Source organism: Homalodisca vitripennis, chromosome 2 (assembly GCF_021130785.1).
Source record: "Homalodisca vitripennis isolate AUS2020 chromosome 2, UT_GWSS_2.1, whole genome shotgun sequence".
In the NCBI taxonomy this organism is placed as follows: Eukaryota; Metazoa; Arthropoda; class Insecta; order Hemiptera; family Cicadellidae; genus Homalodisca; species Homalodisca vitripennis.
The window spans coordinates 181,837,407-181,855,911 of NC_060208.1; the positions used below are offsets into that span (position 1 = coordinate 181,837,407).

The following is an 18,505-nucleotide window of genomic DNA, read 5'->3' on the forward strand; positions in this document are numbered from 1 at the left end:
GGCCAGTCTTCAAACCTCTTTTTATCTCAATAGCATCATTTAAAAGTCATTTTTAAATACTACACATTATACAAAATTTACACAACTATGAAACCTTTGTTAAAGTTAATGCAGGCCTACCTTGTCTCTGCTATTATATTCCATAATGGTAGTAGCGACACCACGCAACAAAGCCATGACAAAGTAGCAGATTTATCAACCAACAGGATTTAGTATAACTGACAAATCCTGAAAAAATATCGAAACATGTATCTTCGGCCAGTAAGGAGGATAATGTGTTTAAGTTGTAAGCGTAAATACATGTGCATTGATTATTTTTAAACGATTACTTAATAAATGTTTTAAATTCAATAGTTCCATTTTACTAAATTATTTTAATTCCATAATAATACTTAAATAAATTTCAAATTGAATCACAGTTAAGTCACCGTAACTTATAATAAACTACTTTTATTTTGGATATGATAGATGGTGGTTAGCACTATAAGGTCAGATATTAATGCACAGCAAATAAATAAATTTGTTTGTAAAAGACTGGCCTCTGTATTCACTGTTCTTAAATCCGCGCATGTATTTATGTTTTAATTGTCATATTTATAAAAACACGTGCACAAAAAAATAATATAATACCGTAATGCTCAGTTTAAATATGACTTTGAAAATATTTTAAATGCATCAATAAATCCTACTTTAATAATAGGCGATATGAATGTCTGTACAATGAAAGAAATTGGATCGGGTCCAGAATATATTAATTTAATATCTTCCTTGCTGTGTACAGATAGGCATGGTAAGAACCAATATCGTCGTGTAATAATTTAATTTATGTTCATTACAGGTAATGTTTTGTCTAGAAAATCGTATTACAAAATTAAACCATGTTTTGTAACTGGTATGAACAAAATAATTTTTCTGTAGAAAGGTTTAAACTAAAAAAAGTTGTGTTAGATTACGTGTAACCACTGAGTTTTGAAATTAACTGTTAAGTATAAATCTCTTATTATATTTTCCGTTATTTGTAAAGTACGGAATGTTTATGTTAAAATTCAAACTTGTTGCTATTTGATAAATAAAATAATCAATTGAAGCCTACATCTGTTGTTTTCAGATGGATGATATACATAATTTCGATTTCACTATTAGTACGAAATCATTAAAAATTTAATCGCGAGTGATAAGTATAAAATATTAATACCAATTTATCCATACCAGGTAAAGTTTATAATATGTTTTAAAATTTTAAAATTAATTACCTCAGATAACAGGATACAGAAGATCAAGTAGCACTCCGTGTGTTGAACTTTGCACTAATGCAAACAACGTTCACAGATCACAGCCAATCCAAGAATGGTGCCAAACATCCCTCAGGCATCGTTTTTATATTTATTTGACATATTGGAGATTTACAACGGGGAACAGAAGGAAGATGGTCCTAGACTACTGTAGGGTTTTCAGCAAAGTGTGAGGTCCAACTTTCTCCGGGGTTCAAAGGGCGCCGCCCGTGTGCCGCCCTTGTGCCAGCAATTTTGAATAGAATTTATGATTCTATTGGCAAATCCCAATATTCACTTTGCCTAGTAGAAGCAAGGACATCGCTACCTACCATACAAAAGCAAGGAATGCAAAATCAGAACTAGGCATTTTCCTCTCAATGTCTTCCAGGACGTTACTTAAACTACAAGTTTAAAAAAGATCTACAGGGTGATTCAAAACTAAACGACAATCTCTCGGGAGCTTATTCTATAGCTAAAAACAAGTAAAAAAGTTCATATAACCATATGCCCGGAAACGCTTCGTTAGCGAGTTACGCCTAGCGAAAGATTTCGCCCGGATTTCAGAACCCTTGGTGAAGTCAGGCCGTATAAAAATGGTAAAGGTAGTTACAAAGATACAAATACGATTGTTTTTTATGTTTTTATATCTGACAAATTTATTAAAATTCGTCCCAGAGCTGTAAATGCAATACTTTCAGAGATATCTTACGTAAAACACAAGAATTGGTGCAAAGAAATAACACATTTTTGTGTTTAACGTAAGATTACTTCCATAAATGTTAAATAAAGGTCATTTTTTTCTTAAACAGATTTTTTGTAGAACATTTAATTCTGAAAAGATTCATGTGAATTACTTAGGAAAAAAATTAATAATAGGTATTGAAATTTAGCTTTATTTAAAAATAAAACAGACGCACAAAAATGCATATTCTTATCTGCATAGAATATTAACTAATGTTTAGGTTGTGAGTAACAGCTGATCATTTATTCTAGACTGAACATTAACATAAAATGTATTTACCTTTATAAAACTGTAATAATCACCTATAATAGTTGCTCAAAGTGTCCTCCGTTGTTAGCAATGCACGTTTTCGCACGACGAATCCACTCTTTTCTAGCGCGTTTCATAACGTTTGGAGCATTCTTGATAGTTTCTGCCGCCTCTGTAATGCGATTACGTAACTCCTCTATGGTGTTAATCCGTTTTGAATAAACAATTGACTTCATCCAACCCCATAAGAAAATGTCTGCTGGCGCGAGGTCAGGAGAACGTGGTGGCCATTTTACTGGTCCATTTCGACCAATCCATTGTCTACCGTATGTATCATTTAAATAGTTTTTCACATCATTAGAAAAATGTGGAGGTGCTCCGTCGTGCATAAACCATGCATTTATTCTGTTTTGAACAGGAATATCTTCCAAGAGGGTAGGCAGGTTTGTTCTTAAAAAATGTAAGTACGCTACTCCATTAAGTCGATTAGGGAGGAAAAATGGACCAATCAAATTATCACCCAGAACACCAAGCCATACATTGACTGAAAAGTTATGTTGAAAATGCCTCGTCGCAGTTTCATGTGGGTTTGTCGTACGCCCAAGTATGGGTATTACGAAAATTTACAATTCCATTTCTAGTAAAACAGGATTCATCAGTAACGAGAATACGCCGAAGAAAATACTGATGTCGTAAACAATTTCTTCTTAACCAGCGGCAGAACATCTTCCGTTTATTAAGATCTTGCGGTAATAAGTCTTGAACACGTGTTATATGGAATGGGTACAACTGTGCTTCATGAAGTGTCCGCCATACGCTTGACTGGCAAATATTTAACTGACGTGATAATCGTCTGGTGCTTGTGGTTGGTGATAATTCTACAGCATTTATTATTGCTTGTTCATTATTATAGTTCCTTGCGCTACGTTGACGACCAATATCTATTCGCTTCGGTTTAAAGCTACCAGTTTCTCTAAGTCGTCTCTCCACAGCTTCAAATGTTTTGCGATCAGGTGTTCTTCAATGTGGAAAAGTATCACGATATTCCTGAACTGCAGCTAAACCATTCTTGTTAACTTTGCCGTAAATCAGTATCATGTCCGTATACTCTTCAAACGAATACATACCATTTACATTATCTGCCATTATTTACTAAGATAATTACATACACTTTTATAAAAATATTTAATAAAATATTTTAAAAATAAATATTTAATAAAATATTTTATACACTTGTATAAAATATTTCCAAATAATCACAGGATCTCACAAAATACAATCTTCACACGCCACAATACAAAAACCTCCATAAAGGTTATTCAAATATTACTTCATGAACTTAATTGTTGATCAGCTGATATTGCCAACCTTTGCAAAGAAAATATGACGATAAAAAGTGTTGAATAAATGATCAGCTGTTACTCACAACCTAAACATTAGTTAATATTCTATGCAGATAAGAATATGCATTTTTGTGCGTCTGTTTTATTTTTAAATAAAGCTAAATTTCAATACCTATTATTAATTTTTTTCCTAAGTAATTCACATGAATCTTTTCAGAATTAAATGTTCTACAAATCTGTTTAAGAAAAAAATGACCTTTATTTAACATTTATGGAAGTAATCTTACGTTAAACACAAAAATGTGTTATTTCTTTGCACCAATTCTTGTGTTTTACGTAAGATATCTCTGAAAGTATTGCATTTACAGCTCTGGGACGAATTTTAATAAATTTGTCAGATATAAAAACATAAAAAACAATCGTATTTGTATCTTTGTAACTACCTTTACCATTTTTATACGGCCTGACTTCACCAAGGGTTCTGAAATCCGGGCGAAATCTTTCGCTAGGCGTAACTCGCTAACGAAGCGTTTCCGGGCATATGGTTATATGAACTTTTTTACTTGTTTTTAGCTATAGAATAAGCTCCCGAGAGATTGCCGTTTAGTTTTGAATCACCCTGTATACTGTGATTTTATAAAAAGAGCGCTATTCAAATAATTAACAAATACATTTTGTACATTAAAATTCAGGATCTATGTACAAAGTTTCATTGCGGGCATTTGTTTGGTTTAGTCTCAGAAGGATCTTTTATTTGGGGGGCAGCTCTTTTACTCTACGAATCGTTATCTCAACGACCCTATTTTTATATTTGCAATATCAGTGTTGGGTCTTTTACACTACTAACCGTTTAGAATCGTATAGAAACTAAAACACGTTTAAATTGGCATTAACATTAAATTTATGAGTAAAAAATAAACCTTTCCTCTACTCTTTGATGCCCCAGTGGGAAACTGCCCTCAGTGTAGTTAAGATATCTGGAGTTGTTATATAATCTCCAGTAAATTACAGTAAGAACGTACGCGTGTTACGTTTTGTATACAGAAACAGATTTGTAGTTTTCCATTCGATTTTTAAGGAGATTCTAAATATACATTCTTATGCCAATAACGTGTATTTTGATATTTCCGCACTAAAATATTAAGTTCAACGATACAGTATGTTATCAAACGTATCTGACGCATATTATAATATAAAGCCAATATTGAGGTCATACTTTGTATTTTAAGCAGCAAACAATTTCCGAGGTTTGTGCGTTAAAACCACATGTTTTAGGTTTGCAATTTATGACTTATTAAACATAGTCAATATGAAATGAATGCTTCAATGGTATTACTATTTCTATGAGTTGATGTAATGGTACCGCCATTTAATTATATTATCAATTCTAAAAATATAGAACTTCTAGAAGGATTTTTTCTCTTAAGTCAATGCATCATTATCATGTTATTCATTCTATTTGTCTATTTTGAAAATTATAATGGTCATTTGTTAGTATTAAATTGATGTTTACCTCTGTTTAATGCATACGAGCTTTAATATTAAAAACTTATAATACGTTTTCTTTCTCCAATAAGCGAGTCCCTGGCGTCATATATGGTATATTGTTACGTAGAATGTTTGGCGTGATTAGCCTACTATTCCATGTAATCGATTTGTTAATTTCATGTATAAGTTGTACAAAGATGTTTGTTAGCATTGCATGATTTTTACAGTTCAAATTAATCAACGTTCAAATAATGGAATGGAACAAATATTTTAACTACAACAGAATTAACAGTGAGGTAGTCTCAGGTAAAGGCTCGGGTGAGGTGGTTCCTTCCTCGAAATGGTGTCATTACCAGACAATAGGTTTATGGCAACCGGTCTCGAGTTTGCGTGTCCCTTCTGAATGTGTCTAAGGAAATTACGTGTAAGGGTTATAAAACTATTCTCAGAAATTCCGTGAGGGGTATTGGGTAAAGAGATAAGTCTACACAATAGCTTTTCTTCCATATTATAACATCTGCTCATACCTACCAGGTGTCAGCAATAACATAAATTTCTCAAGCCTCAACCACATCTGACTCTGAAAAATTAGAAAAAAATCAGGGAAACCCTAATGTCCTAAATTACACGACATTTAAATACAATACAACCATGCGATATAATAACTCTAAATAAGATTCACATACCCTGAATAAATTCAGTGATTACAAAAAACAATAGTTCAAAACTTTACAATAGTAAAATAATTGGTGACACATTTAAAAATAAATTGTTGCAGATAAAAACAGAAGTAAACAGAATAAAAATAATAAATGAAATATAAAATAAATTGTTTTTTGAAATATATGTGAGGTTAGAAAAAATATATTGTTAATTAGCCTACAAATTTTACTTATTATTTTCATGGATATAAAAGGACAACGTCATTTAAAAAAGTGCGCAAAAGAGAAGCAGTAATATTTATGTTATAACTTCTAAAATACTTCCGCATGCTAGAATTTCAAGCTATCACTTTTTATAATGCTTTTAATTTTTCATGTTTTAAAAATAATGAAACTTTGGAGTACCAAATTCCATACGACGTTTGAACATTTTGCAGTATATATACTAATCTAGTTTATATAACCTTGATACTTGAAAATCTAATACTTTTATACGAGAACATCTGTCTAACGGTGCATTTAATTTAGACGATAGACCTCTGACGGCCGACACCACCTATTTGACGTTGGTATATTAAAGTTCAGCTTACAGAGCATCTGTGTACAAAGTTTCATTGCGGGCACTTGTTTGGTTAAGTCTCAGGAGTGACTTTTATACGAGAACGCCCGTCTAACCGTGCATTTAATTTTGACGATAGGACCTCTGACGGCCGACACCACCTATTTGACGTTGGTACATTAAAGTTCAGCTTACAGAGCATCTGTGTACAAAGTTTCATTGCGGGCACTTGTTTGGTTTAGTCTCAGGAGCGACTTTTATACGAGAACGCCCCGTCTAACGGTGCATTTAATTTCGACGATAGGACCTCTGACGGCCGACACCACCTTTTTGACGTTGGTATATTAAAGTTCAGCTTACAGAGCATCTGTGTACAAAGTTCCATTGCGGGCACTTGTTTGGTTAAGTCTCAGGAGTGACTTTTATACGAGAACGCCCGTCTAACCGTGCATTTAATTTTGACGATAGGACCTCTGACGGCCGACACCACCTATTTGACGTTGGTATATTAAAGTTCAGCTTACAGAGCATCTGTGTACAAAGTTTCATTGCGGGCACTTGTTTGGTTTAGTCTCAGGAGCGACTTTTATACGAGAACGCCCCGTCTAACGGTGCATTTAATTTCGACGATAGGACCTCTGACGGCCGACACCACCTATTTGACGTTGGTATATTAAAGTTCAGCTTACAGAGCATCTGTGTACAAAGTTTCATTGCGGGCACTTGTTTGGTTAAGTCTCAGGAGTGACTTTTATACGAGAACGCCCCGTCTAACGGTGCATTTAATTTTGACGATAGGACCTCTGACGGCCGACACCACCTATTTGACGTTGGTACATTAAAGTTCAGCTTACAGAGCATCTGTGTACAAAGTTTCATTGCGGGCACTTGTTTGGTTTAGTCTCAGGAGCGACTTTTATACGAGAACGCCCCGTCTAACGGTGCATTTAATTTCGACGATAGGACCTCTGACGGCCGACACCACCTTTTTGACGTTGGTATATTAAAGTTCAGCTTACAGAGCATCTGTGTACAAAGTTCCATTGCGGGCACTTGTTTGGTTAAGTCTCAGGAGTGACTTTTATACGAGAACGCCCGTCTAACCGTGCATTTAATTTTGACGATAGGACCTCTGACGGCCGACACCACCTATTTGACGTTGGTATATTAAAGTTCAGCTTACAGAGCATCTGTGTACAAAGTTTCATTGCGGGCACTTGTTTGGTTAAGTCTCAGGAGTGACTTTTATACGAGAACGCCCCGTCTAACGGTGCATTTAATTTTGACGATAGGACCTCTGACGGCCGACACCACCTATTTGACGTTGGTACATTAAAGTTCAGCTTACAGAGCATCTGTGTACAAAGTTTCATTGCGGGCACTTGTTTGGTTTAGTCTCAGGAGTGACTTTTATACGAGAACGCCCGTCTAACCGTGCATTTAATTTTGACGATAGGACCTCTGACGGCCGACACCACCTATTTGACGTTGGTATATTAAAGTTCAGCTTACAGAGCATCTGTGTACAAAGTTTCATTGCGGGCACTTGTTTGGTTAAGTCTCAGGAGTGACTTTTATACGAGAACGCCCCGTCTAACCGTGCATTTAATTTTGACGATAGGACCTCTGACGGCCGACACCACCTATTTGACGTTGGTATATTAAAGTTCAGCTTACAGAGCATCTGTGTACAAAGTTTCATTGCGGGCACTTGTTTGGTTTAGTCTCAGGAGCGACTTTTATACGAGAACGCCCCGTCTAACGGTGCATTTAATTTCGACGATAGGACCTCTGACGGCCGACACCACCTTTTTGACGTTGGTATATTAAAGTTCAGCTTACAGAGCATCTGTGTACAAAGTTTCATTGCGGGCACTTGTTTGGTTTAGTCTCAGGAGTGACTTTTATACGAGAACGCCCGTCTAACCGTGCATTTAATTTTGACGATAGGACCTCTGACGGCCGACACCACCTATTTGACGTTGGTATATTAAAGTTCAGCTTACAGAGCATCTGTGTACAAAGTTTCATTGCGGGCACTTGTTTGGTTTAGTCTCAGGAGCGACTTTTATACGAGAACGCCCCGTCTAACGGTGCATTTAATTTTGACGATAGGACCTCTGACGGCCGACACCACCTTTTTGACGTTGGTATATTAAAGTTCAGCTTACAGAGCATCTGTGTACAAAGTTTCATTGCGGGCACTTGTTTGGTTTAGTCTCAGGAGTGACTTTTATACGAGAACGCCCGTCTAACCGTGCATTTAATTTTGACGATAGGACCTCTGACGGCCGACACCACCTATTTGACGTTGGTATATTAAAGTTCAGCTTACAGAGCATCTGTGTACAAAGTTTCATTGCGGGCACTTGTTTGGTTAAGTCTCAGGAGTGACTTTTATACGAGAACGCCCCGTCTAACGGTGCATTTAATTTTGACGATAGGACCTCTGACGGCCGACACCACCTATTTGACGTTGGTACATTAAAGTTCAGCTTACAGAGCATCTGTGTACAAAGTTTCATTGCGGGCACTTGTTTGGTTTAGTCTCAGGAGCGACTTTTATACGAGAACGCCCCGTCTAACGGTGCATTTAATTTCGACGATAGGACCTCTGACGGCCGACACCACCTTTTTGACGTTGGTATATTAAAGTTCAGCTTACAGAGCATCTGTGTACAAAGTTTCATTGCGGGCACTTGTTTGGTTAAGTCTCAGGAGTGACTTTTATACGAGAACGCCCGTCTAACCGTGCATTTAATTTTGACGATAGGACCTCTGACGGCCGACACCACCTATTTGACGTTGGTATATTAAAGTTCAGCTTACAGAGCATCTGTGTACAAAGTTTCATTGCGGGCACTTGTTTGGTTTAGTCTCAGGAGCGACTTTTATACGAGAACGCCCCGTCTAACGGTGCATTTAATTTTGACGATAGGACCTCTGACGGCCGACACCACCTTTTTGACGTTGGTATATTAAAGTTCAGCTTACAGAGCATCTGTGTACAAAGTTTCATTGCGGGCACTTGTTTGGTTTAGTCTCAGGAGTGACTTTTATACGAGAACGCCCGTCTAACCGTGCATTTAATTTTGACGATAGGACCTCTGACGGCCGACACCACCTATTTGACGTTGGTATATTAAAGTTCAGCTTACAGAGCATCTGTGTACAAAGTTTCATTGCGGGCACTTGTTTGGTTAAGTCTCAGGAGTGACTTTTATACGAGAACGCCCCGTCTAACGGTGCATTTAATTTTGACGATAGGACCTCTGACGGCCGACACCACCTATTTGACGTTGGTATATTAAAGTTCAGCTTACAGAGCATCTGTGTACAAAGTTTCATTGCGGGCACTTGTTTGGTTTAGTCTCAGGAGCGACTTTTATACGAGAACGCCCCGTCTAACGGTGCATTTAATTTCGACGATAGGACCTCTGACGGCCGACACCACCTTTTTGACGTTGGTATATTAAAGTTCAGCTTACAGAGCATCTGTGTACAAAGTTTCATTGCGGGCACTTGTTTGGTTTAGTCTCAGGAGCGACTTTTATACGAGAACGCCCCGTCTAACGGTGCATTTAATTTTGACGATAGGACCTCTGACGGCCGACACCACCTTTTTGACGTTGGTATATTAAAGTTCAGCTTACAGAGCATCTGTGTACAAAGTTCCATTGCGGGCACTTGTTTGGTTAAGTCTCAGGAGTGGCATTTATTAGAGGACGTCCATTTTACGATACATTCCTACGGTTTACTTAGGTATTATATTTGGGATTTTTATTCATGACACATTTAATGGGAAACCTTTGTGGAAAGTAATAAATAGAAAAAACTGTGTTGATTTTGTGAAAGATCGTTTTTATAATTAGTATTATACTATTTATCTCAGTTTTTGAATTTTTGTTAACGCCTTCAGATTGATGACTGCAACATTGATGCACTGGACGATAAAGTGACGCTAACTTCACGGTGGTTGCTGTACGACGCAGTTGAATTTACAGTGGTTGTTTTTGAGGTTAGGATATTACAAAAGCATTTATTTCAAATTTAGTACTCAAGAATCATAGAGTTGTAAGAGCTTAACTTACAGTATTTACTATATAGATTTAAATACTTTTACCCTTTTAGACAAAGATGGCAGATTTTGACGATGAATTATTTAATGTATTTGATGAAGAAATTCAGCCTACAAAAATAAAAGAAGAATCAGAAGTGGTTTCTATCAACTCACCTCCACTTGTTTCTAAGTAAGTTGGTTTTATGAGTTTCCATCATTTACATTAAGTATAATAACTTGACTGAAACTTGTATCAAGAAAAGGTTTTAGGTGCATCCAATAGTTCAGCTTAAGTTCATGTTTACTTTTTCAATCAGCATTCAAAGTAAAGAATTTATAAAGAAAATCTGTGCAACCCAGCTACAGCATTGGGTTGTTATTAAATGAACATAGGTATAAAATATTAAAACTTCAGATGGTATCCTAGCTTTGACATAAAATTGTATTATGAGGAATTTAGCCTGAATTATTTGTAGAAAAAGTATTACTGTACCGATTTTCTGTTTACTTTATTGATAGCACTTCGAATGAAAACGTTGAAGGTATATAAAGTAATGGCCAACCTGGAAAAAACAACTTTTTTTTGCCTGTTACTATCTTCCTCCTGAACAAACAATATAATACTTAATGGGGGTGGAGATGAGAAATAACGAAGTTGTAGAACATTAAAAATTAAACTACTTTTTACACACGGAGCAATATTAGTAAAAAGTATCCTTGCTGTACATCTGCGTGGGGTGTCATATGATCTTTTGTGACCATGATTTAATCTTGTGATGACATCATCCATTTGATTGGCTTGTCCGGGCCGTTAATCCCACTGATACTGTGTTGAATACTGCGCTGGAACTGTTTTCTGTGAAATTTTATAAATTTATGATATTCAGCCTATGAACTAGGAAATCTTTATAACTTATGTCCCATGTGAAACTTTAATACTAAACATGTGGTCTAATGGATATTTGGTATCAATTTACATTAACGTGACCATGGAAAGGTAAGTTCATTTTTTTTTCCTGAAAACTACAATTTTTCCTGAAAACAATATTGAAGAAAAAATTCGTCGGCAACGAAAATCAAAGGAGCTAAGATTTTTTTAAATCCTCTGAAAACTCCGTTTTTGACAGTTTCCTATAACTCCGCGTCTGCTCAAACTCAGTATAGCCAGATTTTAAAAACCGATTATCATACCAACAACGAGAAATTATCGTACTTTCATATAAAATAATCGTACCAAACACATTTAATAAAAAAGTATGTTATGTTCGTATAATAAATTATGTTATAATTAACTTTTGGTTTGTTACTTGTATAAATTTGTCAAAAATCTTTCATGGTACGATAATAACTACCCATCGTGTATCTTACCGGCGCATAAAATCAATGAAATTATCGTACCTCTGGCAACACTATCCATATTTGACAGTTTGGTAATACTCCGCGCCTTCTCAAATAAAGAAGGTACGCCATTTTGAACTACCGTTGTTCCTCCACGTCTATTCTTAACCTCCTAGTTCAGTAGTGGTAATGGCACACCTTTGTGTTGGATGTTCGGTATCTCACGTGGAAGCAATTCGTAAAGACGAGTCTGACTAATACGTTAATCCTGTCAACGATGCCTGCCCGCTGCGCACTGCTTGCTCTTATAAAAAAAATTAACTCGAGCTTGCAAAAGTCGAATCCCATATCACGTGATGCCCCTGCTCCTTAACGCAATAATGTCCGTAAGGCATAAATATAATACAATAATATACTTTCCCCCCAGTTCATATGCACCAGTGATAATAATACTTGGCTATAAATGCCCAACCCATGAAAAAAAGTCCATTTTCCATGGTCACGCTAATGTAAATAAATACCGGATATTTTTATACTAACACCGAGTATATTGGTGGTAATACAATAGGGCCAGAGGTCACTATCTACTTTAAATTAGCATTAAACTGCTTCATTTAACTTATTATTACTGTTAGAAAGTCAGATTTAACTACTTATCTTTTTTGAGGTTTTCTTATAAAATTACTTGGCTTATTCTTTGGCAGTTTTAGCTAAATAACCAGAAACAATGATGAACATAAGATGTTTAGAACTGAGGTCATAAAATAAAATAAATAGGCAAATTGGCACTTATTTTTATAAAACACTGTGATTCTCAAACAGTAATATATGATATTAGAGATATAATTAGCTGCTTAACACGTTTACTGCAGGAAAAATGGTCAGTAGGATTGGCCTGATTTTGTTTCTGATAAAACTTACCTTGTGACATCAAAGGCTAGGAAAGGGAAGCTCCAAATGTTTTTTTTATGGAGAATGTTCTCTAAAAATAATGCTGAATCATGTATGGAAACAACCAGAGATCCTACCATCAGGACACTAATGAAAACTAAAAACACTAAAAAAACTAGTAAGACCAGCCTTTTAGTACGATAAGTGGACCCGATTTTTTATATCGAAATTGGCAAACAATATTACTTAATCATAACCACAGATATAATCAATCGATACTGATTAATTATTTTGAACAAATAACTTAAATAATCTATATCAACAGCTGTAAACACTTTCAAATAGTACACGTAAGGTAATATTTCAATTTTACATATAAGTAACATTTGATTATTAAAAATGGCAGTCAACTTTAGAAAACTACACGACATTGCTTTGAAAGATGATAAGACATGTTTTATGTGGCTTCAACATGTTGGACTCGTACCGAAAAATCCATTGGGTAAAATTTGTGGGAAAGAAACAACTGTAACTGTGAGAGGAGCAAATATGGTTGTCTTCAGTTTTCCTAATTTTGCTTATAATAATTTGTTTCATCACTGTAAATATTAAATCCATATTTTAATTTAAAACATAAGATTGTTATTGAGGACTATACAGTAGATACTTTTATATCGATTGATAGTCTAGGATTTGAGATGCGAATATTAGGTATCGATGATTACATTCTTCGATATAAAAAACCGGGTCCGCTTATCGTACCCTACCCATGCTATGATCAAAGTGCCTCGGATAACCTGTTTCAAGGATGCAGATCAAGGTAGGTTGGGTAAGGTGCTGAGTGAGGAATTTACAGCTGGAGCTACGGTGTATTCACAGTTAGCAAGTAATAGGCTATCTGGCCAACAGTATGGGCTCATACTAAAGCAAAATGTACTAAGTGTGAGAAAGAAGGACATCTAGTGAATAACTGTACTAGAGAACAAAGATGTGTGAACTGGAAGAAGGACAATAGGATACGTGCTCCAAGCAATGTTAATTAATTGACCAAAATGGAAAAGGTATTACTGCTTAACACTAGTAGAATTTAGTAGACTATGGACCTATTACTGGCAATTGGTATGAATACCAAAGTAGATTTGATGTTCTTTGGCGGCTTGAATATAAATTCAGCAAAACTATGTAATTCTGTAGAGAATAATGTCTGGGAGAGAGTATTATAAACTGGTCACAATTGGGTTCCACCAAAATAATCTGATCAGATCAGAGGACTTTTGCATCAGTGGCAGTGAGTTTTTTCCCCCAGTATGCAGAAAAAAGGGATGAGGAGGTAGCAGTCATAGTCATTCCCCTCTTCAGGGGAAAACTGTTTTTACCTCAGTGGCGAAAGCCACTTAAGTAATTTTATATGCTGCACCAGCATGGAGTCTAAGTGTGAATTTATAAGAACCTACTTCTTCAATATGAAGAACAAAGGATGGGAGATTTTAGTGTGTGTGAGTCACACTTGTCAGAAGGAACCATTGAGGATGGGTGTTAATCTTCAGGTGTCTGGTAGAGATTTCCTCCTCCCCATAAAACATAGACCAAAATCATCTTGTGCATAATGAGTAGCTGTTTGTAAGATAATTGTTTCTTTAGATTTAGTTGTGAGACAAGTATATATTATTGTCTTTTCTTGCATTTTATAAAAACTATTGTAGAGTGTGACTACATTCTAAGAAATGAATGTCTTGTGAGAAAGATATGTCTAGCTAACTGAAGACATTAAAGTATTAATTATTTGAGTTTCATGCCTACTTTATACTGAATTATAATTATTGTACATATTTTATTATCTCTTTGTTATATCATTCCATAACATATTTTAAGTTCAGAATAACTTAAGTTAATAGGTTAATTTGCTCACATATATTAGACATTTTGTATTATTGCATGTATTATGCTTTTTGCAAAAAGGGGGTAGATTTAAATCATAAAAATGTAGTGTTATACTTTTTTTACCATAAAATGATGGCAAGTACTCGAAACCATATTATCCTTTTAAGTTGATCACGTTAGTTACACCAGGTTTTCAGTTGTATATTTGTTTATTTTGATTGTAAGTGGTGTAATGATTAAAACATTTAAAATAATGTTGTGACATTCAGTTCCTATCTTTTTTCAGCGTGCAAACCACTAAAATTTCCAGCAGTCCCTCTGTAAAAAGAGATCATTCTGATGATGAATCAAGTTCTTCAAAGAGACCGAAACCTGAATCAGTTTTTGAGGACGTAAAGTAAGTAAATGACTGTAATATTATAGCCTAAATAACTTTTGAATGTATGTTATATTTCACTTTCCTAATTTTTTTAGTAAAGTAAAATGAATAGACTACATGATCTATGTGTTTGCAAAATTATTATCTCTATAAAGCCATTGTTTGTCCAGTGTTCAGAACATCTCACACAGGATAAAAGTGCATACAGTAGAAACGCTAGAGGCGTGTCTACATGAGGTGGCGGTGCCACCTGACGAGGAATATGTGCCTCTCCGTGTCGTTACAACTAAACCCGCCAAGGAGTACCCGTTCATTCTTGATCCGTTCCAGAAGGAGGCGATTGCATGCGTGGACAATGATCGATCGGTGCTGGTTTCGGCCCACACATCTGCAGGGAAAACAGTTGTAGCCGAGTGAGTCTCTTGCATACATTCTCAAGTTACATATTTTATTATGGTGGAATAATTTAAATAAAAGAAACAAGTCAATTTTGTATTTCATAATTTATTTTTATTGAAAACTATCACTTATGTAAGTTAATTGTTTATGCCTAGATGAAAATAGACATTAAAATATAAAATATAGGCTGTTAAACGTGTTCATAGATATACATGTTTTTGCATTTTTTATGTGTCAATAACATCAACGAATATGAAAAAAAGAATGAAAAGATTTTGATGAAAGACAATACTAACAATAATTGGTACCCCTTATTTCACCTGACTTCTATATATCGGATGATTAAAATGTTACCCTGTGTTTGAGATAAATCTTCAGCTTTGAGATATAAAGCTTCAAAGTACACTGGTTTTTATTTTGTAAACGTTAGTTTTTGGTGACCTTTTCAATTAAGGTACTATTATACTTGTAAATGTTATAGGATATAGAAATGTCATCAGTGTAGCATTGTAAATCTCATAATACTTTTTCTGACTAAATAATTTTTAGAGATTAAGTGTTTTTGAATATAATACACAGCATGTATTGTCAGAAATATTTATGACTATTATTATGTTGTGTTACACTGATTAAAAGTAGGACAGTTTTTTCATATATATCATGCTGGATTTCAACCACTGAGTTGTGCGAGATTTTATCAAACAAAATAAGCAGCTGAAGGTTTATGAAGTACAAGGTCAATGGTAATCATAACAGGTGCTACGGTCATGGACAGGATTTGAACCTACGCAACGTTATCACTAATTCAGATCCAAAGTCAGACATCTTAAAGCATGTGGACATCAGCTTTCCCAATGAAAATGCCATTTATTTCACCTATGAAAGTAGTGCGATGTTTGTATGTTTAAAATTTACTGAAGTGATTCTGATATAGTCTCTAGGTCTGTATTCACATTATTCAGTGTTCTATAACCTGTGGTGAAGAAAATTGACTTGAATTTACAATAATCTGGTAATTTAAAAAAATACTAATGTCTCTGCAAGTATTTTAATTAGTATATCGGAAGTTGAAAATAATTGGAATTGTTATATGGTTCTATGGATACTTGCAGGTATGCTATAGCACGATCTCTGAAAGAAAAACAACGGGTGATATATACTACTCCAATCAAGGCTCTCAGCAATCAGAAATACAGAGAGTTCTATGAAGAATTCCATGACGTGGGACTGGTTACAGGGGATGTCACAATCAATCCGACTGCCAGCTGTCTCATCATGACAACAGAGGTAATGTGGGTAATAGGATTCAGAAGGTGATTTCGAGGGTGTCCGGTGAGTACCCCCTTGAGGGAAGGAATCCAGGCAATTAATTATATTTCTGAAAAATATAATTAATTGTAACATGTTTGGTTTGAAGTCACTTTGAGACTCAATAAAATAAATTAAAGTAAACTGACTGATCTTAATTACTACTTGTAATCTTTCACTTCTAATAAAGAATTTCTGATTAATAAATAATGTCAAAATTAATCGTGCCTATGTTTTTCAGATTTTGAGAAATATGCTCTACAGAGGGTCAGAAGTCATGAGGGAAGTCGGTTGGGTCATATTTGATGAGATCCATTATATGAGAGACAAAGTAAGAACTAATGTGCATTCTAATAATATAGTATTTCAATAATTCTAGTTTTATTTAGTTTTAATATAAGTAATTTTACCACCATAGCGTGGTGACAAATTTATCATAGAAATGTAGCGGCCTCCGAGATACTGACAAACTGTTTCTAGGTCCTAGCCTAACCTAATGATTTCAGCTAGTTAAATATGGATGGCGCTAAGTTTATGAGTTGTAAAGATTGTAACGTTTCAAGATTAAGAGATCAATGTTTTGAAAATGAAGTTGCTTTATGAATATTTAAAAAATTAACTTGTGTTTAGTTCTTTGTTGTTATTTGGAAATATATGTGGTGTTAACAGGAGAGAGGAGTGGTTTGGGAGGAGACGTTAATCCTGCTGCCAGACAACGTACACTATGTGTTTCTTTCAGCCACGATACCCAATGCTAGACAGTTCTGCGAGTGGGTATGTCACCTGCACCACCAACCCTGCCACGTCGTTTATACGGACTACAGGCCTGTGCCATTACAACACTTCCTGTTCCCTGCTGGCGGTGAGGGTATCCACCTCATAGTAGACGAGAAGGTCAGATACTTTTTTCAATTCATTATTTTTATTCAAATGTTACAAATTAGGGCAATTTTCCAACCTCAGGTTGTGCTGTGAAATTGTCAGATGAGCGGTTGGAAGCAGTATTGTTTGTGGTCAACTTCATATTTCCCACACCATAAACTCAGTTACTACCAAAATTATCATTTTGAAGGAAAAGGAAACGGCAGTTGGCCAGAAGTGACATTCTTCTGTATGATAACTCCAAACCACGTGCTGTTAATGCTACGAAGCAAAAATTGGTTGCATTAGGATGGGGAACAATGAAACATCCAATCTATAACGCAGACTTCTTTTTGATTCCCTCTAATAGTGCAGTCATTGAATAGAAAAATACGGTCTTACCTCCGAATTTTTTTACTGTGAACCGATTTGCATGAAATTTTGGAATTAGGCTCATCTTCCCCTTAACTTCAAAAGTGAAAATGATCTGAACTCCGCCTATTATTTTTAAGGGGTGTAAACAACCCCTTAATGGGAAAATTGAAATTGAGCCATTTTATCGCTAGAAAACATGTATAATAGTAAGTGGTGAAATTGTAAAGTGCTTTCTAACACAATTACCTCATATTAAAATCATTTTCAACCCCTTGAAAATCTTACAAGCTTTGCAAACAACCCCTAAATTGAAAAAATCACAAAAAAATACTTTGGTATGACATAAAAAGATGTAAGTATAGAATAAGTAATATTTTATATTCTCTATAATAATTATCAAATTTTTAACCCCCTTTCAACCCTTGAAAACTACCCCTTCATAAAAAATTAAAAAAAAATTTTTGTAAAATAAAAAGGATTTAAATATTATTCCACACTCTCAAAATGATTATCATGTTCTTAAGCTTTTCTACCCTTAAAACTACCCCTAAATTAAAACAGTAAATATATATGATTATATATTTAAAAATTATTTAATTTAGAGTAAAAAATTACCATTTATTGAATAAATTATTTACAAATTATATAAAATTCACTCAAATGTGTTATATATACATATAAGAACGTTGGTATGTA

General features: G+C 35.0%; 1 protein-coding gene across 1 annotated transcript in view; it reads left to right on the forward strand.

The window, feature by feature from the left end:
• Window positions 1-10,300: 10,300 nt before the first annotated feature.
• Window positions 10,301-18,505, forward strand: part of LOC124355129 (exosome RNA helicase MTR4) — a 29,598-nt gene continuing 21,393 nt past the window's right edge. The window contains exons 1-6 of the mRNA XM_046806092.1: window positions 10,301-10,567; window positions 14,774-14,884; window positions 15,037-15,279; window positions 16,378-16,552; window positions 16,815-16,904; window positions 17,243-17,467. Coding sequence (XP_046662048.1) covers window positions 10,455-10,567; window positions 14,774-14,884; window positions 15,037-15,279; window positions 16,378-16,552; window positions 16,815-16,904; window positions 17,243-17,467 — 957 coding nt within the window. The 5' untranslated portion in view covers window positions 10,301-10,454. The remainder of the gene's footprint in view (window positions 10,568-14,773; window positions 14,885-15,036; window positions 15,280-16,377; window positions 16,553-16,814; window positions 16,905-17,242; window positions 17,468-18,505) is intronic.